Here is a 26616-nt window from a genome sequence, read left to right as displayed (position 1 = left end):
TTAAGAAAAGTTCAACGGGCGTAATTAAACGCCGCGCCTATAAGTTTTATTCAATATTTAATAATTGTTTTCAGTTAATAACGTGTAGACAAAGTTATATGAACCATCAAAGTGTAATGAGATACTTTTCACTGTTATTAGATAGGTCACTTAAGCTGTAGGTACACTGTACACTAACATATGTACAGTGTATAGTGTATAGCCATGAAAAGGTACATATAAAATACTATGTACATTATTTTATTTATTTATTTATTTAAAACTTCAAGTACAAAGAATAAGTACTTTGGTGGACTTATTGCTAAAAGTAATATCTTCCAGCCAACCAAAAAACAGACTGGTCAAAGGTCAAAGGTCAAAAATTTGTACTAAAAAACCATAAATATATATTAAAATATACAAACATAACATATTATGTTAAAATAAAATTTAAAAAAAACATAATTAATTGAAAATAACAGATGTTTTTTAATTGGGAGATAAGGCTTGCACAGATGATTTTTCATATGCAGAGAAAGCTCATTCCAAAGTCTAGCAGCTTGGACGAAAAAGGAATTGCTGAAAAATGATGCGCTATGTCGAGGAATGGAAAGTGTTCTCTCCTGAAAAGAGCGAAGCAAAGGACATGATCAGAAAGGTAAATTAAATACTCAGCAAGATATTTTGGAGCGCAAGGATTGTGAAGAATATTATAAAGAAGTGAGAGAGATTGAAAGTTTATGCGCTGATAAAAATGAAGCCACTTGAGTTCCGAGCGAAAGGGTCATACTTTTTGAGATTGAAAATAAAGCGGATGCATTAATTCTGCAAACGCTTTAGACGATATATGAGTTCCGCATTGGCGTCAATATAGCAAATATTAGCATAGCACAGAGAAGACAATAGATTATATTATTGATAACTTAAAAGCTAAAGAGTGTAAAATACTATGAACAGTCGATCAATATCATAGATCGTCTGGAGCGTTTGCAGAATCAATGCATCCGCTTTATTTTTAATCTCAAAAAGGATGACCATGTATCACGCTTTCGCTCCGAACTCAAGTAGCTTTGTTTTTATCAGCGCATAAACTTTCAATCTCTCACACAACCCTTCCGCTCCAAAATATCTTGCCGAGTATTTCATTTACCTTTCTGATCGTGGTCTTTCGCTGCGCTCTTCTCAGGAGATCACACTTTCCATTCCTCGACATAGCGCCTCATTTTTCAGCTATTCCTTTTTCGTTCAAGCTGCAAGACTTTAGAATGAGCTACTTCTTCATAAAAAGTGCACCTTCTCTAGCCACCTTCAAGGAACGCCAGAAACATTATTATATATCCTCAGAATCCTGAACTCTCTGAATTTTACAGTTTTTTTACACATTTTTTTTTCCCTTTTTCTTTCCCTTTTCTCCTTCCAAACTCAGTATCTGATTCCACATTCTTCATCATTTAATATGTACAACACAATGTACCTTTTTTAAAAAGTTAATATTCGCAAGCCTCATCTCCCAATTGAAAAACAGCTGCTTTTTGTTAATTAATAAGGTTTTTTTAAATGTATATATCTTTTGATATACAGGCTGTTCATTAAACCCTGTCACATCCGAAACCACGATGATCAGTATGAGCAAGAAGATATATTGGCACATTAAAATATTTTTTTAGAACGAATAAAATTTTAAAAAATTAACTACCTATCAAAAAAAGTAAATGGTTGCTTACTTCTGCAGGGGAGAAACGAGGAGGGGGAGGGGAGAATCTGATACTGCGCCGCGCTCTTCTCACCTCTCTCCTGCAGAAGTAAGCAACCATTTGTTTTTCAAATATTTTATTTTTAAAATTTTTCTTTATTCTAAATATATTTTTAAATATGCTAATATGTCTTCTTGCCCATATTGATCATTGTGGTTTCGGATGTGACAGGGTTTAAAGAACACCTGTATACTAGTATTTATGTTTTTTAGTACAAATTTTAGACCAACTTTTCTTTTGACCAGTCTGTTTTTTTGTTGGCTGGAAGATATTGCTTTAAGCAATAAGTCCGCTAAAGTACTTATTCTTTGTACTTGAAGTTTGAAATAAATAAATAACATATTATGTCGTGAGAAAAAAATATCGAATATTTTTACTGTGCTGTATTGTACAAGTCAGACCGCGTTTCCTCTTAAGCCTTACAATGTCACGTCGCGTCATAGTTAGTTAAACATTATTTAGTAAAAAAAAACAACGTTTTTTGTTTTGGGTTAATTTTACTCGGTTAGCTGTAAAAAAGAATCGTTTTTGGGGTATTACAAAATTGTGAATTTTGAAAATTTACGTAATTATAACACTCTTCTTTAAAGTTGCTACATGTCGCTTCGTAAATTTTGCATTTCCACCGTCAATAACGCGCCAGATGGCTCCCCAAAACACCACTCCACAACACACGAGAACCATCATACCCTAAGAAACTATTTGAAATTACAGTATGTATGGTAATAGCATGGTCTAGACAGACATGGCAAGTGTATCATCTTTGAGCCAGGAGTGACCGCTTTCTTCTTAAATGCTTGCCTTTGCTGCAGGAACCTCAAAAAAGTAATGCGTGACTTTTTTAAAACGTCATAATTATAAAATTTATATTTGTAGCACTAATTATGTGGTTATTCATTAGATATTATAATTAAAATAATAAAAAATTAACCAATTCAAATGTTCATTTGATATTAAGCGGTTAAACACAGAGTTTTTATTTCAATTTAATTATTTATCATTATTATTTTTCGATAGTGATTAGATGCGATCGTGTAGTTGAAAATAACTCGCCTTCTATTGTAGGATGCACTTTCAGTACCTAAAAATAAGATCCTGTACTTGCGCAGTGATATTTGTGTCTGGATTTTAGAACGAATGAGTTAGTGAACTGTGCATTACAAGACAGAGTAATACTATTTGAAATGAACAAATTGACTAAAAGTTTCTGCCCATTCTTCAACAGTGTCAGGTAAACTTATAATTAGGAATATTTATAATTTAAGTGCAAAATCTCTACTTAGAGTTGAGAGTGTTCAGGGTAAAATACTTCTTGGAAATCAGGCACACAATAAAAATATTACTATAGAAATTGTTTGACATGTTTCCTGTAGGTATTTTTATGGCAGGTAAATGATATTAGTTTATGGCAAATGATATTATTATGGAAAATTGATTACCTGAGCATGTGAATATTAATTTATATGATAAAGAGTATAACTCATTAAATTCTTTACTTTATATTTAACGAGCTAAACCCGGAAATGCTATTCTATTGCTAGATTTATGTACCTACTCGTATATATATATTAAATGAACGCAATCGAAACTTTGATAATTGTATTTAGTTAAAATTAGGTATGTACACATACATTATATTTTTTGTGTTTTGGATTACATTAATTGTAAGGATATTCAGGATATGCGGTAACAGGGAATTTTAATAAATAAGTATTTGAACATTATTTTCGTGTCACTGTCTTGAAGATGCCTCCCCCATTTTGGGCCTTTATTGAGCCCAAACGCTCAGTCATGGCCAACGCGTATTTAGTGGTTCTTTAACCGCCAGCCGATTTTGACGTGAGCTTGATATTTCATTTGAAACCCAAATGCCCGATTTTGCGTGAAAACGTCTAAAAACTGTTCGAATAAAAGGGAAAATAGGTGTAACTTTTTATTGATAAGTAGGAACCTAGTTTCTTGCTTATAATTGAATTCCAATCTAAAAATAATTAATATTTAAATATTGAATTTAAGTAGGTGCCTTAGTACTTGCTAATGTTTACATTCAAAAACATAAAATAAATTATTTATGAATACGAAATTCTTTTTGCAAATGCCAAACTCTGCTCTTCTACCAACAGGGGTGGACTTTATGTAGGAATGCGATTTTTAAACATGTATTAAATGTCAGTAAATATTGTTTTATCATTACGAAAAATCCATTAAAAAGAAATAAATGGATGGAAATTATAAGGAATTTAAGGAAACTATCTGATTGGGATCTATAAAAAGCGAGTGTTGTTTGTAAACATTCAAAAACAAACTTTTTTACACAAAAAAATAACGTTCTTCCAATATTTTTCTATATGCATTCTCGGTGAATGCAGCAGTTGTGAAGGTTGAAAAAAACATTTTCCCTCCTACCCTTTTTTCTACTTAATAAATTAAAGATTTTAAGAGATAAGAGCTATATAAATATGCTTATGGCAAAGATCTACATTTCGATAAAAACTGGTAAATTTTTTTTTTCCAGCGTCGATATGTCTACAATTTTTTTTCGAAGAAGATGTTTGAAATGTTCATACATTTTCGTACATAAATGCCAATTTTACTTTAAACCATCTCGATATATACCGATGAAGACAGCGTTTGTAATCGTGACCCTAGACTGGCACCTGAAGCATAAGACTGATCACTGCATGTACTTTACCAACGCAGTACCCTATGCACCATAAGGTGCATATTAGGGTTTGATGACGATGATGATGCCTAGTAGGTTGAAAAATTCGGTCAGATGAATCTCTCCCTTCATCAATAAAGGTTTCTGCTATTTTCTTGGCAAAAGTCAACAAATAAAAGAGTTGTGGAAATATAAATGTTCAAAGATAGATATAATGGTGTATGTTCACAATGTGAAAAGTGATCACTTAAACCTGCGAATGAAGTATTATAAACCATGTAAATGCCTGACATTACCATGTTGAACATATTGTCACTTTTTTATGTGTATTTGATAAAGGAGAGGATGTAAATGATACAAAGTAGGTTGTTCAAACAACTTAAGTTTTTTCTTCCTTGTTTTAAATGCTAGTTACTTTATTATATTAAAACTTTGATTAAAATAAAATTCAAAAATCTTACGAAATTTTATCTTTCATAATAAACAAAATGATAAAGTTTTTGCATGCTACATTATAATTTTTAGGTTGTCTTCCGGGCAGATGGGAGACTTAGGATCTGGGGCAGGGCTCGGGGGAGGGGGAGGGGGGGCCATACGCTCTGCAGGAGGATCGTTCGGAAGAATGGAAGCCGGAAAAGAAGAGGAATTCTTTTATAAGCAGGTATATTGTACATTCAGTGTCTGGGTGGATGAAGAATATCATAAAATTAAATAAAGCCAGGACCTTGGAGAAGTATTTTAGACTCGGCTACTCACAGGCAAAGATTCTGAAAATAGAAATAAAATGGAGAAAAGTGGAACCTGAAGCGTGAGACTGATCACCTCACCTTCAGGTAACAGATGATCGGTATACTCTGCATTTGGTACACCAATACCTTTGTATTGGTGTACTGGTGTCTTTGTATTGGTGTCTTTTAATAGAGCGAAGATAAGCCATATATCACCACTCCTCCACTCTATTTCCTCATCCTTTAACCTTCTTAAGAGCTCTTTTTTTTTTCATGTCTTATATAAAATATTATTTTTCTCTTTACTGTGTAACATGTTCTCTCATTATATTTGTGAAAAACTTTAACTGGATGTATGTACTATTTTTTGTATTCTTATTTAACAACTGATGTTTTTCCTTAATAAATAAAAATAAAAAAATATATGAAGTCTCGGGTTCAATTCCCGACAAGCTTGACATGAAGTATTTATTTCAAATGGTGGTTTTAAACGACGATATTTCACAGTCCCTGGATTTACACCTGAAATGTAAGACATGTAAAAAACTCAAGATAGATAGGAATCGGTTTCCTAATGATTCTCAATGCACCATTAGGTAAGGACAAGGGAGTTATAATTATGGTGATGATACTTTAAACACAAGTTGTCCAAATAAATAGTCCATGCAAAGTCACTCAACTTGTATCCAATCATATTAATTTTGTATTTAAGTTTGATCATAATAATCATTATTTTAATTATTGTAGAAGTCTGTGAAATATATGCTCGCTTTCATAGCCATGTTATGTTATGCCTACACCCTACACCTATGTCATTGAAAAATTGACCACGTAGTTGGTAGTTAGTTGTTTTTTTTACTTTTACTTAAAAGGCATAAATTATTTTTCATTTCATTAGGCAAATCTTACCCTCTGAACCAGTCCGGCCAGGTCTTTAAACCTGAACAGGGCTAGGTAGAGAGCAAATGCTTTCAGATCCTGTCTTTAGCCCAATTGATGATAAATTAAAAATATATATTTTTTTATAACATTTATAGAGTACCTCATTCTCTATAATCAAAGGAGCCTACACTCAGAAGTTTTAGAAAAACCTATTCTGGCAAGGTTTTTATATTTATAGGTTGCAGTATCATGTGAGGGCTCCAGCTTTATTTTAGAACCAACCAAAGAAAACCTAGTAATGTTAATCAAAAATAAAAAAAATATCATAAAGCCATACAGGACATAAACAACTATACGGGACTATTAAGAAACAACGGCATTAGCAAACTGCTTTAATCAATTACTTTTATAAGTTTCGGCGTTAGATCTATTATGGTCAGTGTTGTGTATACATTTTATTATATATCATAATGTGTGCCGAAATATTGAATAAAAATAGATAAAAAGAACATACGAGTAGCATTACTTGATGAAAATGTATCTAGATTGAAAAATAAAATCAATTAAAACACAAATTGTACCCAGATTAAAAAAACATGTCTACGTTTTTATAATATATGAATTTTCGCCCTAATGAAACCTAAACATGAACGTTTTGGGGGTATTTTCCACGTTAGAAAAAGTTGGAGTACAGCGGGGTGCGAGCTTCTCTGGTCCCGGAATCCGTAACACTATCACGGGATCCCAAATCCCTTAAATTGAACTGTCCCTACATTCACGGTCTACGTTCAAGGGGCACAGAAGAAATGCGGTAGAGGTAGTGTGTTGTGACACTATCCGGGTGAGTTTACATAAAAATTAGCTGATCGACTTACAAATACATTATATTCTTGAATATAAAGGTGCCAATTTTTTTTAAAACTCAACCAGGCAGCGTCAAAACATATTACCACATTCCTTCCGTGCACTTTGAACGTACATCCCGTATATACCTACCTACCTCATAAGCATTTTTCTTGCAGCAAATGCAGCAATTAGCTGATTTGAAATCTGGTCTGGGGAAGGAGAAACCTGTCCAAGAGCAGCACAATAAAGAACAGGAAGCTGCCATTGAAAGTCAAAGAAAAAGACAACTAGATCTTGATAAACCTTAATAATTTTATATATTTATAGATGCATAAGAAAACAGCTTATTTACAAATTTCGGCATTTTAACATTACAAAACATTATATAAATTGGTTCACAATCCCACCTACATTTTTACTATGCTTACAATGTTTGATATTTTATTTGTAATATGTTATTGTAAATAAAATTAAAACCATTCAATCAATTAGTTTTGACTTTTACTATTCATTAAGTTTTTTGTTAATCAGTTTCAATGCTGCATGACTTCTTTTGGCAAAGTATTTTTTAATAGAATTAACCAATAACAGTAACACACAGGCAGTAAAGTTAGACACAAATGGTAAAAATGCAATAATATAATTATCGTAAAGTATATTTTGCAATATCACTCGCCATACAATACATTGAAACACCACACAGGAGGAACTTAATAAGTAGATATATTTTAGAGGTATATTAAAATTATAGCATCTCTTCTAAGATAACTAACATTTTATTTTTTAAAAACAAACTTTAAGTACAAAAATATATGCACTTTGGTCGGTTCATTGCTAAAAGTAATATCTATTTATTTACCCATTCTTTTACAATTTATGTATTTATTTTTTAAATTGAAAATAATGTCCCTCACTGCGGTGTGCCGTGCTGAGGGAAACATTTAACATTATTTTCAAACATACCCTAAATATTAAACAAGTTTTTTTTAACATTTATCTTAGAAAAACTTATAAATAAAAATACTTTTTTTGCCTATTTGGCCTGATCTACTCTTTATCCAGACAACCAAATATCTGAAATAAATATAAGATCTAAATGTGTCATAGTTTAACTAATTGCTTTGTTCTAGTTAAAGAAATTGAAGTTGTGCAGTCTATGACAATTATTTGACCAGTTATCTAAAATATATTATGCAAAACAACAAGATCAAAATGTACAACTACTAAGACCTTAGATATTATTGATTCTTAGATGTAGGTGAGTATGACTTTTAACTAATAACTTTTACATACATAAGAATCTTGTATCTTATCTCGTATCTCTAAGGGATAAAATGTTATATCTTTTTTTTTTTGGTTTTTGTAATCTTTAAAAAGAATGCCGAAACATATTTTGATTGAATCTCTCCCACATTTCATTGTATTTCAATTTTTTTACTTCTGGTATTATCTAGGAATATGTCACAGAGTTGCTTCTTTGTGAAACAACAAAGCAAACCATTTCAATCTATTTTCAGATGGGTAAGTATTCTACTGATTTGTTTTTACTGATATATTTCAAAATTGTATTTATTGAAACGAATTTCATTCAAAGGAATCAATTATTCTTGACTTTGTTCACACATGTGACCATTCTAATAATGTAAATAAATACATTTAGTTATGCAAATACATATATTTCAAAAAAATCACTTATCTCTAACTCTATAGGGTCAAGAGCCTTGTGTTGAGTTGGGACACAACATAATGGAAAGCATGCATATTATTAATAATAATACCCAAAATTAAAATGATATATACATTTGATTATAATCATATCAAGTGTATTAAGTATTGCATAATAAATTATTGTAATATTATGGTATTACAAATCATATGGTTAATATTAAATTTAACAGTTTTTACCGATTTTGTTTTTTTTTCCATAAAATATTTATTGGTTTATTATATTTAATGTACCTTTATATGTCTACAAAATGCATTTGAACCATGTTAACCATCGACCAATGAATACAGGTGTGAAAGGTGTATTCTCTTAATTTTATGGATGTATTACTAATATCAAATTAGAAGAGTAAAGTAAATGTTTACTGTATTGACATCTATTGGCGTTCCAAGTAAGCTTTTACCACTTATCAACACATTTTTCATGATTTCCTATTATAACTGACTTATTATGGAACTAAAAATTTAGTTAGACAATGAAAAAATTAGTCTCAATAACTAACATCTCGTTGAAATGTTTTTATAAAATATCATTTATAAATGGTCATATTTAAAATATTACAATCAACATTTTCACATATATAGCATATAAGCTACACGATTGCTACCTATTTTCAATTTTTTAATTTTATTATGTTTTTGTATGCTGTGTGTTTTTATTTGACTCAAAATTGTTTCAATTAGGAACATTAGATGGTAATAATATTATCTGTGTTCTTATAAAACTGAAAGTTGGTATTAATTATTACAAAAATTGCTTCACTGGAAATAAGTGCATAATTATTAATTGGATTGCTTAAGAAGAGGGTTTATGGACCTATAGAAACTGGTTTTAAAAACAAAGTTTTTAATATAATCATTCCACTCAAAAAGTATAAAATGTAACTCTTGTCCTGAAGAATTGAACTAGTTAAATTTAGACTATGAACACTACTTCAAAGGTAAAGGTTATGTTAAACTTTGTTACATATGATACAATGTTTAAACAGCATCAGCTTGAATAATAAAAACCACTCAAAAGTTATAAGTTATGTTGAATTTAACTAGGGTGCTAAATATTGTACTAAATGACACCAGAATGTTAATCGGGCTAAACTTTAGTCCAGATTATGACTGTTGGACTTCAGAATGTCACCCCATATAATTAACACCAACCAGATTAATGTGACATTAATCCAGATAAACAATGTTGCTTTGAATTAACCCAGGTGGTAAACAGATAATAAGATAGTTCACACCTTGATTTTATTAAAGGTCGTACCGATTGCTACTTTTAAAATCATATTTATTGTCTGGATATAACAGTAAATAAGTATTTCAAATTAAAAATTAGAAAACTAGTTTGCAGGTTAAACATTATTATTTTTGGTTTATTTATAATTTGAAAGCATTATTTGATTTACAATGAACACAATTTTTTCAACGGTACAGTACCCATTTGACTATTCAACCTGTGAAACATGCCGGTTAGTTCTTAAAGGCAATTTTCAATTAAACAATTTCTAGTGAATGTCAAGAATATGTACAAAGTACTGACTAAATAACGGACAATCAACTTTAGGACTTCTAATTAAACTGCTTACTCAGTATGTAAAAACAAAATGTAAAAGTAGCGTCACCATCTGTTCGGTTGGTTAAAGCCGGACAGCGTTAAGCTTTTTGATCTCTTGTCCAGCCAAATTTGACTGTGTCCGGCCCGTTTTGTTAAGCTTTAATGACAAAATTATTGAAAAAACTGAGCTTTTAAAGCAGGTTTCTGGCAAAGAAAAATATGTTAATGATACTTATTAGAACTCTGATATAAAAATGTGTGTTTTAACCAAATTTTTAGTCTAAAATCCTTTTTTTTAGCGTTCGGTCTTACGACCCAAAAGTCCTGCTTTTTTAGCAGCTAAGTCCAGCTTTCTCAGTTTCAAAGATGGTAACGCTATGTGCAAAGATATAACAAGTGTGACAAAATACATCAAAGCCTGTCATAATAAGCATCCGAATTTTTAAATTATAAATTTACAGTGAGAGCCTTTGGAATATCATTATCTAAAACCATCTAAAGTGGAATCCATGAGTTGGAATATTGATCAGTTTCATTCAAAGCTCTAGATATGTTTCAGTCTGACCTACAGCTCAAGTTAAGGCCAAAAAATATAATTTATGTTACTTCTTGCAATATTAACACATGCAAATATGTTTCTTATCTCATTTATTTGATCAACATAAATGAATTTCTTGTCTGACTTATGTCATTCATATTTATCAGCCCCATGTGTATGTGTTCAGGCAGATGAAGAATGCAGTTTTGTTTGTGAAATAGAACCAGAATCTTGGACGCGAGGATGATGGAAATTGAGAGTAGATTTGTCCGCCTCGTAGTGTGTGGCGTGTTTGCCTATCATGTTTCAGGTTCCAAGTTAGATTCCTGGCAAGGTTGACAAGAAATACTAGTAAGAGATGGTTGTACTCAGTAATATTTAACTGTCCATTGACTGGCACTGAAAGCGTAAGACTGAATATCTTATCTTGCCAGCAAACTATCAAGGCAGGTTGCAATGGAGTAGCAATGCAATGTTTTATTCACCACAGGGTGCGGATGGGGAAATAAAGATATTTTCAGGAGAGCTGAAATAAGATCTTGATTCATTAAAAAAACTGAAATATTTTAATGTTTTGTGTCCTGTTTTCAACAATTAATTACCTTTTAAATATTGGTGTGGTTTTTTTCCTCCCTATGTGTATTTACTAAAATATCAACTAAAACTCCTGAACACTTCAAAACCAAAAAATTACAGTTGGTCCCTTATACCATGTGACTATCAATCTGCATTTGAACATTTATAGTTTTTAGTGTTTCTACGTCGCTGGGTTTTAAATTAAAGATTTATAAAACACTTAGTTTGGCAAAGTAAAACAGTATTATTAACTAAAGTTTGAATCTTACTTACTTAATCAATATCCACCCCGTAGTTAGTACATGGCATCCAGAACGTCCCTTCAGGCTCCTCCGTTAGTGGTTTATGTGTCCTCCTAAGTCAGGTAAGAGTTTTAGATAGTAAGTCAAGGATATTTAGGACTGTAAGAACCTAAGTTACGGCTGTCAGGACACCTCTGCACTATATATTTCACCCAGCTATATTGCCTCCACCTAATGACAGACACCTAATTTTCACTGTAGATTGTTACATCTGTTGCCTTGTTTTGACATTCCTAACATTCCTTGTAAGTCAAACCACCCCATACCTAGAATTCTTCCGAGGCACCTATTCTCGAAGCTCAATAGTTTTGGACTCTAGTGACGCTGGTTTTTCTAATATTTATTTTCAACGCAATTCTTTTGGAATACTTGTTTAGCCCTCAACGATGACTGACTTACTGACTGACCCTTACTAAGTCGTCAATAATAGCCATGACATCAGCATAGATCACAGAGATTCGAGAAGAGGAAAATATGGATATTCAGTGGTCTGGTTACCGACTCCCTTAGTTAGTCTGTAAAGATTATGAAGATAATTGTGCAATGACGCAGCCGTATCGAACTCATTCAACTAATTAATTCTACTGCGTAGTATGAAAAGTGAAGGATAATGCGCATGATTTACTAAAATACTTTTTCCGCTAGCCAGTTAACAACAACTCATAAGCCCTATAAATGACTTTCATATTCCATTCTCAAAGAGGTTCTTGATTATATAAACATCTGTCAATTTTGATAAACACCCCAAAGAGTTCTTATCTACATTTATCATGAATTATTTTAGTAGGTAGGTAGATAATATTGTGAATTGATAACTACAACCAGGTAATTTTAAAATCAGCATTTGTGAGTCACTGTGAGAACTAAAAATATATTTTTCATATTCTTCCATGAATGCTACAAATAAGCAAGTCGTGATTCATAACTGCATAACTTGTCTCTTTGTAGCATTCATGAAGGAGGATGAAAAAAAAAGTTTTTAGTGGGTAACCCACTAGCGCGGTTTATTAAGTAACTTTCCCGCCATATCAATTTTAGTATTTTTTTCCATGTTTAATAAAATAATACAAATAACAAATATTTTTTTGAAAATAAATGCATTACATCAATTAACAAAAATTATATTAGACGTTTATTTGTATTATTATATTAGCAAACAAATAAAAGATCTAACCATACAAAGAAAACATGTCCTTTTAAAAATAATAATGATTATAGATGATAGTTCCATTGATGAATCCACTATCTTTAAGGCACTTAGTAAAAGTGTTTGATGAAGGAGAAAAGCTATTTTATGCATAAAAATGAAAAGATATTTATAAGAGTTAATGTTATCACAAAATTATAACTGATCGAAAAATAAGATTGTGGTTTTCAAAGATGCCGCCCAAATATGACACGGGATGTGTCTGGTAGTCAAACGCGTGCGCACATTCTTGGCATTTTACGGGCTATGAACACAGGAGCGCAACTGACATCGCCAGTTTGATTTTGCCCTTCGCACCGGGAGGTCGTGTCGCCTTATTCCGCTCCGTGTGTTGTGTATTGTATGTGATCATATCAAACAAACTGTGCGGTGATCTATTCTCTTGTGGTTTCTATAAGTGAGGTCGAAATATTCGACTCACGGAGTGAATATTGAGTGTAATGCATTTAAGGATTTGTCTATGGCTGTCTTGTGTTGTCCTGCTAGGATATGCACAAGCTACAGAGGTGAGTAAAGTTTCTATGGTTCTTTCTCCCTTCTTCTCTCGCTCTACCCTATTTTACACTTCTCGTCATACATTGTACATGTCAAGTCCACGCGGAATGATCGTCTTGAATGAAACAATTTATAAGTTTACTCCGCGGACCATATGTGCCCCCTTTTGTTTATATTTATAGGATCCGTTTGCAGACAGCTATTTCGTGGTGAATGCATGCAGATGTTATGGAGCCGATGTAAAACATAGCACACGCGGACGAACGTCAACAAACTTCAAGTCTCACTCGAGCACCACTTTTATTTTTATAATACATACAAACCTCCAGCTTAGCTTGCACTTCTAAAGATTATTTTATTGCTGACTGCAAGTATGCACCTTTACTATGTGCATACTTTAATGAAATTCAGAAAAACTGCGACTATTCCTAGAATCCTGATTACGGATATTCTTTATATTTAGTAGTCCTATTTAATATTGAAATTAGTATTAATATATTTATATTTGTCCATTCCAGTAGATTAACAGAAAATTATAATTAAATTTAAACAATCATCGATATTACGGACGATCTAATTCTCGTTTCATGTTTTTTTGCTGATTTTTGTGGTGCAGAAATTGGACAATTACTTTTATCGACAAGCCTCAACGATCACTATATCGAAGTATTCTCAAATTGTACGAAACAATCATCATCATCACTCCGTTTCCCGCTACAATTGGTGCGCAAGGCACTGCATCTTTAAACCAAACCGCGTATTCAGGCTTATGTAGCGCCCTGGGCCCCGATTATAATCGGAAGTAAAGAGAGTTAACTTCAATTGTCTGTAAAGTAAAATCGATTTTTTAAACGAAAATGTAAAATTTTGTTTAAAAATTTGATGTATCTTCATCGATAACGGGTAATTGAACATGTAAATAAAATATATATGTAATATACACATTTTCTTACGAAAAAAAAATCGGTTTTACATTATTAACAATCGAAGATAACTCTGTTAACTTCTCATTGTAATCGGGGCCCAGGTGCCAGTCTAGTAACACCAAAATATTGCAGTTCAAAAAACCTTTAACATTAATATTTCACATCCACGTAGAAAACACTTTTATAAAGATAAAAATGTTTTCTACGGCCGCGAGAGCGTTTGGAATATCACCCCAGGGCCCCGATTACCTACAATGGGAAGTAAACAGGGTTATTCGACTGTCTATAAAGAAAAACCGATATTTGTATACGAAAATGAGTATATTTGGATGGAATATTTAAAGTATTTTCATCGGTTACCTATAATTGAACATGTTTAGAAGAAAAAATTGTATGCATATTCTGATTTCATACAGAAAACTTAATTTCACTTTGTAGATAAAATTAAATATACATGTTAACTTCCCATTGTAATCGGGGCCCAGGAATCGAAACTAGGACCCCAAGAATGAATGGTAAACGAATGCGTCAACCAGTACACAACGAGGCGGACTTATCTCTACTCGATTTCGTTATTCAAGGTTACCTGAGAGCAGCCATCGAGTCGAAAACACTCGTCCAGGGTTCTGGTTTTATTTCACGCACAGTACTGTATCTTTCACCCGCCTGGATACTGATAAAATACATTTTACGAAATAGATTAGAATAAATGACAAAGTATTACATATTTAGCTCAGTATAAATATATGAAAAGCTTTGTTTTTAATTACTTATGTTTATTTACTCAGGCACCCAAACTAAATAATGTACTTTTACTCGTTTTTTTCTATAAAACGATTGCTATGGTTTATTTCTAGCAAACGCTGACCGCGACTCAGAGCGGATGTAAAACCCTATAATTTGCGCACAATCCAACTAGAGGTTAAAGTTTACAAATCGTTGGGATAATTGGGTACCGTCATCTATGGTAACTTTGCCCACTCTTAATAACGCAGTTCAGAGAGCATTTTAACTGTTTTATAAACATAATTGACTTATTTGGCCTTAAAATCTTGAAAGAGCTTCACGAAGAATGCGGTCTCCCTAACGACTGTGAGGGCTAGATTACGATTCGAGGGGATATACCGTTTACTTATATCAGTATATATTGATTACCAATTCCGGTGTCCGGGCCGATGAAAATTGCAGTTCTGTGTGCAAATACGATTCCTGAACGAGTGCTTTCGATCCGAAGGCTGCTCTAAGGTAAGAATCCTAAACAAGGAAATGGAGCGATGAAAAGTCCGTCTCGTAGTGTAGTAGCCTGCCCATTTGCCTGCCATGCTTGTGGTGTTGGGTTCGATTTCCGGGAAGGTCGGCATGAAATATTTATTTTTAAAGGTGGTTTTACACTGAAGTGTTTTATTCATTCATTCATTCAGGAAGAATGACAATATCCGACATAATATAAACCCTTCCTTTAATTTATTAAACTCACGGTGAAAGGGGCAATAGAAGCATTATAGTTAAACAAAATTTAAATCCCTGTTTATGAAATTGAAAATAAAGAAAGAAGATTACATTTAAGTCATGATGGAAATGTCACTATCTAAATATTTCAATTGTTCCTTTACCCTTCTTCTTTCCTTCGCATCCCCTCTTCACTCTTCATAGTATAGTGTTAATTTTTTTTTTTTAATTTATTTATTTTTGTATAAAATTGTAAGATTCAATATGTCCGTGTATTTATAATTTTCTCAAACTGAACGGTTTGGTAGGTAGGAAGAAATTGCCTTAAGGCAATATGCCCGCCCTTATATGTTTATTTATTGTATATGTATATAAAGTGTCAAATAAATAAATAAGATTACATTTATACATATTTTAGTGATTCTATCAACACGAAGAATATTAATTTATCCGATCATATTTATTATTTTTAATGACCTACCCCCTAGGCAAAAACTATTATTTCGGTGGGCAAAGTTACCGGTATCTAAATTTATATGGTTACATGCTAAGTATTGGGATTTAACAAAATTAAGAAAATACAACACGTTTAAGTATTAGGTTAACACGTTTTGGATTGAGTAACAGTAAAATATTTTCTGTAATGAGTATAACAGAGGATGCGTTGTTTGACTCTTCTTCGTACAAACGTATACCCGTATTTTCTCCCTGGATTATGGAACTAGAACGATGATTTTTTTATACACTAGATCCCCACATTGGAGTGTATATCGTGTGTTTTTTTTTTGTTGATAAATTGTCTTTTTAGAGCGTTAGTTTAATCTGCCGTCTTCGGACGTATGGTATGCAAATATGTGCTGACACAGATTTTTCAGTCAGTCGGTTCAGTTTTAAGGAGAATGGAAAACCTGGAATGCGAGACTTCGATTTTGTCGATTTTAGTTAGGCATAATCAGTCCGAAGGGCAGTTATCTTTTTCGCACAGTATTCAGAGAGGCATCTGCGAGGGAGTGACAGAAAAAAATACATTTAAAACCGATTCATCAAACCGTTCTTCCACGTCTTATTATCGCAGTAAAAACATAGAAAGCCGCCCCATCGTCCCATGTGTCTTATTTAGGAACACGTGTGGAAAACTTGGGCTCCCAGTGACCATGAATCCTCCTGAAAAAAATATTCTCAAATGCAATGCCGTAAAATACGTCATACCAAATGTGTATTTGAAATAGTAATGAAATATTAGTTCGTGTTGTAATAGAATATCAAATTATAGTCATAAAATCTTGTGTTCAATCACAAAATAGAATGCTCACGTTGATATTTCTCAAATTAGTTTGATATCACTACTGCTTAGGTCCTTAAGTTTTAACGTAGCAGAAGCAGGGTAGCGCGCGCATACCGAGCCGTGATCGTCAAAACATCGTAACGTATTCGAATCAAAACTTGGTTTTCAAAGTATATTCCTTAATAATTAGAAGAACAAATTTTGCCCCGGACGGTTACGATGTTTTGGCTCGATATTATTCCGAGGTTAGGTCAATATGACGTTGGTATATAAAATGGTCTACCCACTGGCAACAGGACAGGTACTCGCTACTCGCATTTATTTCCTCATGTCGGTCTTTCTCGCGGTTGAACTATTGGCAAAGTTGGTTTGCCGCAATCAGTGTTATTCATTTGTTATTACATACTATCATAACACGCACAACACCCATATAGATCTCCGGTTATTTTAAATGTCAGTACATCAATGTTATTTTTATCCACCCACCGCGCACAGGTCTAATGAAATAATTTAATTGACATTGGACTATTCTATAAAAATCAAACAGACGTATTAACAAACAATGACATAAACGAAGACCTTACTATGTTGACTAAATGGACAAACACAAACTTACTTACTATCGCTAATAATAATTTTGAATCTAGAAAAAAATGACATAAAGTAGATGCTTACATAAATAATGAACGACTAACTGAAATTAAACTTGTTAAATACTTAGGACTAACAATAGACAGACAATTGACATGGACAATTCATATCAACAATTTAATTAGCAAAGTGGCGACTTATCGAGTTTTTTTTTTAAATCAAAAACTTTGTTCCAATAAAGGAAAAAAAATGCATGAAGCCTATGTAAAAACTAAAATATGTTATATGCAACTACTATGGGAAACGGGAAATCAAAATTATATAAACAGACTCCAAAGACAGCAAAATAAAATATTAAAGTTAGTATATGACCTACCCTATCTAACAGCAACTAAATAACTTTTTAAACAATTAAATGTAACTGAACTCTTTAAACTAGAATCCTTAAAATTTATTCATAAATTAGCCACTGATGTAATTATAGACGAAGAATTAAAACTTTAAAAAACTATAGTAAACATGAACACAACACGAGAAAAGGACAATCGAGACTTATAAACCATGGATTGAAATTATACAATAAATTACCAGACAAAACTAAACAAAAGACTCAGACAACCTTTACAAAAGATGTTAAAAATATTATTTTTAACAGTAGAATGTGAAAGTAAAAATATTGTGTTAAATGTATGTAACCCGTAAGGGTTTATCAATGAAAAATTTAAATATAAAAAAAAATATGTTGACGTGTAAAATCGTTGTTTTTGCAATCGGTCAATTAAAATTTTAAACCGCGATATAAAACATTAATTTGACAAATAAAATCAGTATCCATCGATCATCATTGTTTTTAAGCAGATTACTAAACCATTATTGCGGTGTTTATTTTGATTGTTATTTAAATACTTATGTCAGCTTTGTTGGATTTGAAATTTTTGTACGCATTTCAACAGCTCATTGCCGTGAACATTGATGTTCACCCTAACATAACGTCCAGAACCAACCAATTTTTGGATTAAATTTAATACATTTTCATAAAATCGTGTCCTCAAATTTACGACTTATTTAATGATCCGTATTAATTTTAGATAGTGAACGTGGAAAGAGCTTATGAGGTCAAACAGACAGAGGTACATATAAATATAATAATATGCCAGAAAAATAATACAAAAATAGCCATGCTCGCCGGAACATCGTAACCGACAGGAGCAATACTTTACGGGAGAGTATTTTTTCTTCTTAATTATTAATGAATATACTTTAAGAACCAGGTTTTGTTTCGAATATTTCATTTATAATATCAGTAAAATAAATAGTCGTAACAGAGTTTGATTCTCAAAGTCTTAAAGCCGTTTACACGTGGACAATATAATATTGTTTTGTTCAAGGCCTTGACCATTATAATACACTGACATCCACGTGTAAACAGCAATTTGTTGGACAAAAAATGGTTCCGAGACATTGCCACCGAGATAGACAGGCAGGCTATCTCCGCGTAACAATGATTACTTGATTACCCCCATCTCCACGCGCGACTACCAGCGGCCGCATTGTCCTCGTGTGAGCACGCGCGGACAGGACCTTGTGCCAATAGAAATTCGCTAGACGTGAACGTGTCGCTACTGGACATTATTTCTGCCGAAAATAGAGGAAGAAAAAAACAATTTTAGTTCGTTCTTTAACAATTACAATTCATCTTGGTATAAAATAAACAGTATTTTTCGTGAACTCACTTGTAATAAACGTCGTGATTTATTTTCGCAGCGCTCGCGTGTGAACTGCGGTCGAATTTTCATACTGTCCCAGCGTTGTCCCGCGCGGTCGAGGCTGTTCACGGAGCTGTGACAATGCATTATTGTCATATCTATTGTATTGTCCACATGTAAACGGCCCTTAAGTATATTCCTTGTTAATTGAGAGGAAGAATTATTGTTCACCTGTAAAATATTGTTTTTGTCGGTTGCGATGTTTTGGCGATCATAGCTCGATATAATAAGCTGTCTTTATAAATTCAGTACACACTCATGTTTCAGCCAGTTCTAATTTGGACGGTTTTTTCAGTAAATTCAATAAGAGAATTCTATACTCACTCTGGATAGAAATGGTGACCACAGCCCTATTGAGATTAGTGTTTCTGATACAACCGGTTTTTAGTACATAATATTACAAAGGTATTGGTACTCAGAATCTAGCTGTATGCTGTGTACATATTTGGGTTGACCGAATTCTCTAGTTCTTATTGTTATACCTACAGAACTACAGTCATACCTGTCATAGAGATTGTAATACCCAAGTTAAATAAATTTATCGTACATGATACATGTTACATAAATGTCAAAGAATATAAATCAAAATGAATAAAATTCATTTCTAGTTTGCCAGGAAGAAAGTTTTGTGCGATTATAAAAGAAAGTATTATATGTATGTATATACTAGGTATATTGACGATTAACAGAAATGACCTAATCCGGTTTTTTTTATTTAATGGAAAACATCGAGTACTAATGCTTTATCAGTTTATGTTCAAACACAATTCAATGGTATTGTAATTCCAAAGAATCACTACAGAAATATTATCAACCCGTAATCACAGTTTATTGATTAATGTATCATTTGCTACTGGGAAATGTGAATTGAAATATTTATTCGTCAGCACCGGAAACCAAGTTTTAAAGTTTTTGGCTGGGAAATGGCTTTCCCGGTCGTCATTTCCATACAAATAGAAGTTTGGTGTACCTGCAGTATGCCGAAGGTAAAAGGTATAACTATCCGCATACTTAGTCTGGTGGATGGTGGATGGTGGATGGTGCCGTCCTCGTATTAAGTTATGGGTAGAGTGAAATATTCCATATTCTCAGGAATTTACCTTCGCTTGCGAGTATTTACGTGGAATTTCCAGGTCCTCATATGTGTGGAAGGCTTCAAACTTAATATTATATCATTTGTCGTAGGGAATTTCTTGCATTCCGCGGCAACGGCTCGTGGCTGCTGTTTACCGTGTGTCTGGCACACACGTTGTTCCCAGTTCAATATTGCACATTATTATACAGTCTGGTTCTTTCTCTGCTCGGTCTAATGGCGCCATTTAGCCTTTAAATATTGAATAAAATATGTATGTACATTTATGCGACAATTTGCTTCAACGTTTAAGTTCAACGACCAAGAAAACTGCCCAAGCATAAGCATTATTTTTTTCATACATTAAGAAGACATGCGGTGTCGGAGAAATTTGATAAATAGCTATTTGAGCATCGTTTTTCTGTCACTCTCTCGCAGATGCCTCCCCGATATTGTGTGAAAAATACAACTGCGCATCGGACTGATTATGCCTAACTCAAATCGTCGAAGTCGAGGTTTCGCTGTCCTGTTTTCCGCACCCCAAAACTGAATCGATTTTGTTTTAACCTTATCCGTTTTTAAAATTATTTATCATATTTGTATACCGTACGTCCGAAAATGGCAATGGCAAATAAAACTGGATGCTTTTTTGAGTTTTTGGATGACTGTATCTTCCATAAGAAATAATTTATCAAAAAAGCAAAACGATAAAGACACGCTAATGTTATATATCTATATTGTGTAAAAAAAAAACATTGCTCTAGTATCATAATCCAGAGAGAAAATATAGGAAAACGTTTGTGTGAAGAAAAGTCAGACCGCGTTTCCTCTTAATAACTATCGCTATAGCGTTGATAGTTTATTGCTACAGCTAAAAAAAGCAAACTATCAATAGAATAAGCATAGGCACTTTTATGTAAGTATTATTACGTTATTAACAGTTACTTCAATAGAGATGGAAACCCTCTTTATAAAAGTACAAACCATTTAGCCATCAATTCAAATGACGGAAGAATGAATTGAACCGTTCATTTCGATAAAGATCGAATGGAAAATTTATAATATCTATTAAAATCACATGGTGAGGTACAAAATTATTTTTAAAATTTTAATACTATGACAATGAAATATCAATTCGTATCGTACATTTTTTTTCAGTCGTATGTTTTTTTCTCTCCTGTAAAATCATTGATTTCACACTTTGGTCGTTTTCGAAATTAACGTTTTAATTACACTTTATTTTCTGGCGGATTAGTAACATTGCTGTAGAACATTATTGAGGTGCCTACAGACAAACTTGATGTCAAATAGCCAGCAGATACTCTGGACATCAAAAATATGTTGTTATCAAATAATATATCGACAAACTTGAACAAAAACAGATATTTTTATCCACACTACTTATATAATTTTGTTAGTCTCATGTAGAATTCAAGACGTAGGTATTATAAAAAGACAAAAAAAATATAAATAGACTCATGTCAAAATAGTAGGAGAATTCTGCTCCGGAAAACCCCTTCGGAGACAGTCATGAAACAGACCAACATCCAGAGCGATGCTGTTCAGCATAGCGGTAACCCTTCCAGCAGGCATAACCATCGGCTGGTTGGTCCTGTATATCGGGATATGAAACAATCTATGTTGACACTTTCATTGGTAATTATCAGGAACACACAAACCAATGCTCCTCATAATTAGCATGATAAAAATGTGTAGTCAAATACATATTCCTTCTAATCTCTAAACTGTTGTGGCCAAGCATACCCTGGAGAAACTCGGTCGGGTAGAGCCAAGGATAATACCCGTACTCTTTCATGTAGAGATCTCAGAAGCTTCTTTTGAGTTTTCTCTATCATAAGATAATACTTCAGTTGTATACACTCTACACACACGCTTTGCTTTTTTTCGGATCATTGCCAAAAGAAATGTCTTGAAAATAGCCACGATAATATTTCAAGTCTGTATGTGTATGAACACATTTTTATTCTGATATTTTATTTACTTATTAAAAGAAAACAACAGCCATTGTAATAACAAAACAAAAATATTTACAAATAATGGATATAAAATTAATTGAAAACATGAGTGGATAAAGTTGTTACGTGACTAAAACAAAAAGCAGAGATATCTGGGGTTAAAGTTTTGAACACCAATAATTTGATAATTAATAATGTAAGTCTTTCATTTGCTCTCAAAATTGGTTTTCTGCTATTTTGTGATAGTGTAGTTCGTTTTATATGAGAGTTAAAATAACGACATAACGCCTAAAAAATTTGCGACATAACGCCTTCAACCACTCATGTCTTCGATAATATAAACTATTTTTAGTAAGTACGTTAAAATGTTTGTGGAGTTAGAAAAATTACAATGTCTAAAGTGATCACTAAGAAGGACCGTAAGTTAGTGTTAATTTTTTATTTATAAATAAAGTGATGTTTACAAGTTTGCATGTTTTAATGCTTTTTATTCTCAGAATTTTTATAATTGAATTTTATTTCGGATTTTTGCACCACTCCTAGGCCAGGACCCGTATTGAAATGGGAAGTTAACATATTTATCTTCAATTTTCTATAAAGTAAAAAAAAATCCAAATTAATATCATTCTTTTCACGTGTTCAACTTCAGGTAACCAACATTTTTTTAAGCAATTATATATAAGTATACGTTACAACTATATATATAAGTATACAGGAAATTTTATTTGACTTTTATAGACAACTGAAGGTAACTTTGTTAATTTCCCATTGTAATTGGGTCCCGGGGTGGTTAAATATAGTGCACCCCTGTTTGTGAATAGAGCAGAATTTGACATTTGCAAAAAAAAATCAATATTTAAAAAGGATATATTTAAAGTTTTCGAATTCACCCATAAACAGGTAACTAGGTAGGTACCTACTAACCAATGAAAAGTTGCACCACTTTTTTTACGTTTATCCGAACGGTTTTTACACCTTTTCACGACACAACCGAGCATTTCAGATTCGAATAAAATGTCAAGATCACGTCAAAACTCGACTAGCTGTTAAAGAACGACTAAATACGCGTAGGGCAGGACTGAAAGTTTGAGCATGAGTTAAGTGTCATAATTTTAGAGGGTTCCGGGTGCGTCTATGTGTATAATTAGATCTATGATTTTATTTAAGGACACCAAATCTGTTTCAATAGTTACATAAAAGCATATTGAAGTAAAAGTTTTGTAAGTATACTCAATAAAAGAGGGAACGCGGTCCGACTGTACTTCATACAAACGTTTTCCCGTATTTTCTCTCTGGATTATGCCACTAGAGCAGTGATTTTTTTTCACACGTTTTTACACGTTTCGTTTTTATGAAAAAGTTTACTATGGGAACTTGAACCATCCAAAAACCCGTAAAAAAACACAGGTTTATCTGCTATCTTGGGGCGCACGGTATACAAATATAACTATTTTTATAAAACGTAAAACGTACCGATACAGACAATTTTATTCTTATACTATGTCCAAAAAAATAACGAAATCGATTCAGTTTCGAGGTGCGGAAAACGGGACAGCGAAACGTCGATTTTGTCTATCCTAACAAAAGGTCTGACATGCAGTTGTCTTTTTCGCACAGTATCAGGGAGGCATCTGCAAGACAGTGACAGGAAATCAATGTTCAAATACCTATTTATCAAAATGCTCTGTCCTCACAATTTATGTAAACCGGAACACAGAAGAAATAATGTATACGTACGATGACGTACATATCTAATTTGGACTAAATACAATAATTAGTATGAAACTTTCGATTTTGTTCATTTAATCTATATACGAGTATGTACTCAAATGTAGCAAAGCATCGCCGGGTTCAGCTCGTTGTTTATATAATTTGTGCTATTCCTAAAAGCCGGTCTAGACTTTTTATAGCCGATTCATCTCTAATTCTTTATTTTACGATGTTAGTTGAGTTTTTGTACGACGTATTTACCTTTTCGCATCCTCGGAGACAATTAAAATCAGACATTTTCCGATTCCTCTATTATTCATTGTAAACCTTTTTAAAAAACGAACAAATAAAAGTTTATTTGTCGTTTTATATTTTCCTACCCCATAAATATATTTTTATATCTCGGTTTTGTAAACATTTGGTATTTACGATTTAATCAAGAAAATATGTTTTCATCGAGTTATCCTAATAATGTTATTTCATATAAATAATTTCAAATAAATAACCAAAAAGAAATACAAACTAAAAAAAATTAAATGTCTTTATTTCAAATTAGGAAATTCAGCTCTACGGGAAATTAGATACACCCGGTAAAAATTAGAGCATTACATTGTACGGCAAAGTTTTTTGAAAATGTACGAATCAAACAAATAATACAAAGTATTTTAATAAAAACGAACTAAATCGAACGACGTCACTAGTTCTTATTTATTTAATTTATTAATAAACACGGCACGCAGTGCGTTTTACTTTACATTCAAAATATATTAAAAATAATATAAACACTTCTATATAATGTGTAAAACATAAAAATCAAATTGAAAAGTATTATGTTACATAAATACTATAACACAGCAGTTTCGTATAAAGAACATATTTAGATATGAATCAACCAATGATAAGAGAGTTGTGCAAGATTCCGGTTTACGGTAATTCAACGGACCAATCGGCAGAACCGACTGAGAAGAAGTGGATGAAAACTTGATACGTCACACGCGCAGTAATTTCATAAATACAAATTTAAAAAAAATCATAGTGCTGATAATACAACGCATAAAAATTAAAAATATTTTTTTGGCCTAAAAATAAAAAAAAAACTACTGAACATCTTCATTGTTAAGGGAAACGTAATATTTTATAAATCTAAGATACAGCCAGCAAGGGAGGAATGTGTATTTTTTTACGTCAGTGCATAGTCCACTTTTCGTTAAAATACATTTCTTTATACTCGATTTCCCGTAGGGCTAAGCTTCGCCATTCTGTCGACATAATCCTGGTATAATATAATGTAATAATTCAGTGATATATCACATAGTGTTAGTAATACAAATCTATTTTTAAATGACTACAATAATTTCCCTTTAAGACTACTAAATTATTTTAAAACAAATTATTTTGGTTCAAAGTAATATTTTTTCTAGCGCAAAAAAAACCTATCGTAGTATCTTCATAAGAAAGAATTCGTAAACACAGTTATTTGTATCCATCGTCGTGATCGTAGAACAACGACGATGTGCGAAAAATCCGACGTTGACTTTCTTTTATATTTGATCTTAAAAAGGTTATATAAAGGCTTTATATTCCAAGTTTAAAAAAAATAAATGTATAACCTTAGAGTATATACATATATGTATAACTAACCCAAGTATCAAATGACATACTTTTGTTGTGACATAAAATGCTCTAAAAAAATTGAACCGCTTTCATGTTCTACAGTCATGAGGATACAAGTATTTATGGCTAAAAATAATATTTCTATACCATAAATATGTTATTTTTACTATTGGTTATAACTTAATTTGTATAGTTTATATTTTTAAAATTATTTCTGATTATCTTTTTTGCATTGTATTCTTCGGAATTTGATTATTTATTACTTATACTTTATTTTCTAGATTGTTATTCTATTGCATCACATGTCATTATAATTTAATCTAATTGATTTTACTATGAATTTTTATTTTTCATTATTATGGCTTGACACGGGCATAGCCTAAAAAGCCTTAATAAGTTCATTAATATTTAAACTAGTGTAATTTTGAATGAATATTTAAAAAAACAAAAAAAAACAGAAATAACCGAAGTCTGCATTTTTGGTTAACATAAATAACTAACAGAGACGAAAGAATTATCGGGGAATGTGAAAACATTTTCTCGTTTTTCGTAATTTTCTAATTTTTTCAATTGATATATTGGTATCGTAGATGAAATGGTAAGAGCGTTTCGTTCCAATATGTCTACAAAGATTTGGCCATATTAAAAAAATACTTACGATCTTTGAACTTTAAAATGTAATAAAATGGTGATAGAATATTTATCTTCTAACAAAAATTGACAGTTTTCTGCTCTCGCTGACGGGAGGTAAATAATAATAATAATCTTCATAATTTCGGTTGAAATGGACATAATTTATTCGCAACCTTTCATTGCCCTAACCTCGCTAGTACCACTGTACTTTTTCTCCTAGAAACTCGAGTATTCTAACTCCTCGATTCACCTGATGTGAATGGCAATTCCCTGGTCTCATTTCCTTTCTATTTGCCACATCTCCCACTTGCCATATCTACAAATTGCTAAAAAAATCTACACATCTTT

The 26616-nt window shown here is 32.2% G+C and overlaps 2 protein-coding genes and 1 long non-coding RNA gene across 5 annotated transcripts in view; all 3 read left to right on the top strand.

Moving 5' to 3' along the window:
* The first annotated feature begins 2463 nt into the window (after window positions 1-2463).
* Window positions 2464-7342, top strand: LOC148283389 (ATPase inhibitor mai-2, mitochondrial-like). 2 transcript variants are annotated; one of them, XM_088223601.1, is made up of 3 exons: window positions 2464-2964; window positions 4921-5056; window positions 7028-7342. In XM_088223601.1, the coding sequence occupies exons 1-3, from the start codon at window positions 2918-2920 to the stop codon at window positions 7157-7159; spliced, it is 315 nt and encodes a 104-aa protein (XP_088079727.1). In that variant the 5' UTR covers window positions 2464-2917; the 3' UTR covers window positions 7160-7342. The 2 variants fall into 2 exon arrangements, 1 of the variants encoding a protein (XP_088079727.1); XR_015821866.1 differs by having other exon boundaries at window positions 2808-2964; window positions 4921-5282; window positions 6345-7342.
* Window positions 7343-7981: 639 nt separating this feature from the next.
* LOC148283388 (uncharacterized) lies at window positions 7982-10810 on the top strand. Its single transcript, XR_015821865.1, has 2 exons — window positions 7982-8109; window positions 10428-10810. It is a non-coding gene; the product is annotated as an uncharacterized LOC148283388 (long non-coding RNA).
* A 2216-nt stretch (window positions 10811-13026) lies between these two features.
* The window catches only part of Sdc (Syndecan), a 401883-nt gene continuing 388293 nt past the window's right edge, over window positions 13027-26616 (top strand). For both annotated transcript variants that reach the window (XM_088223598.1, XM_088223596.1), the window contains exon 1: window positions 13027-13257. In XM_088223598.1, coding sequence (XP_088079724.1) covers window positions 13192-13257 — 66 coding nt within the window. In that variant the 5' untranslated portion in view covers window positions 13027-13191. The remainder of the gene's footprint in view (window positions 13258-26616) is intronic.

The sequence above is a fragment of the Micrasema longulum genome, unplaced genomic scaffold (assembly GCF_059751315.1).
Source record: "Micrasema longulum isolate JH-2025_06_02 unplaced genomic scaffold, ASM5975131v1 h1tg000243l, whole genome shotgun sequence".
Lineage (NCBI taxonomy): Eukaryota > Metazoa > Arthropoda > Insecta > Trichoptera > Brachycentridae > Micrasema > Micrasema longulum.
This window is presented reverse-complemented; position numbering and strand designations above follow the sequence as displayed.

Bases quoted from the DNA above. Each gene is read 5' to 3' on its own strand.
- LOC148283389 (XM_088223601.1), top strand. From the start codon at position 2,918: ATGAACAAATTGACTAAAAGTTTCTGCCCATTCTTCAACAGTGTCAG. The intron at 2,965-4,920 runs GTAAACTTATAA...TATAATTTTTAG, and splicing joins CCATTCTTCAACAGTGTCAG to GTTGTCTTCCGGGCAGATGG. The intron at 5,057-7,027 runs GTATATTGTACA...TTTTTCTTGCAG, and splicing joins AGGAATTCTTTTATAAGCAG to CAAATGCAGCAATTAGCTGA.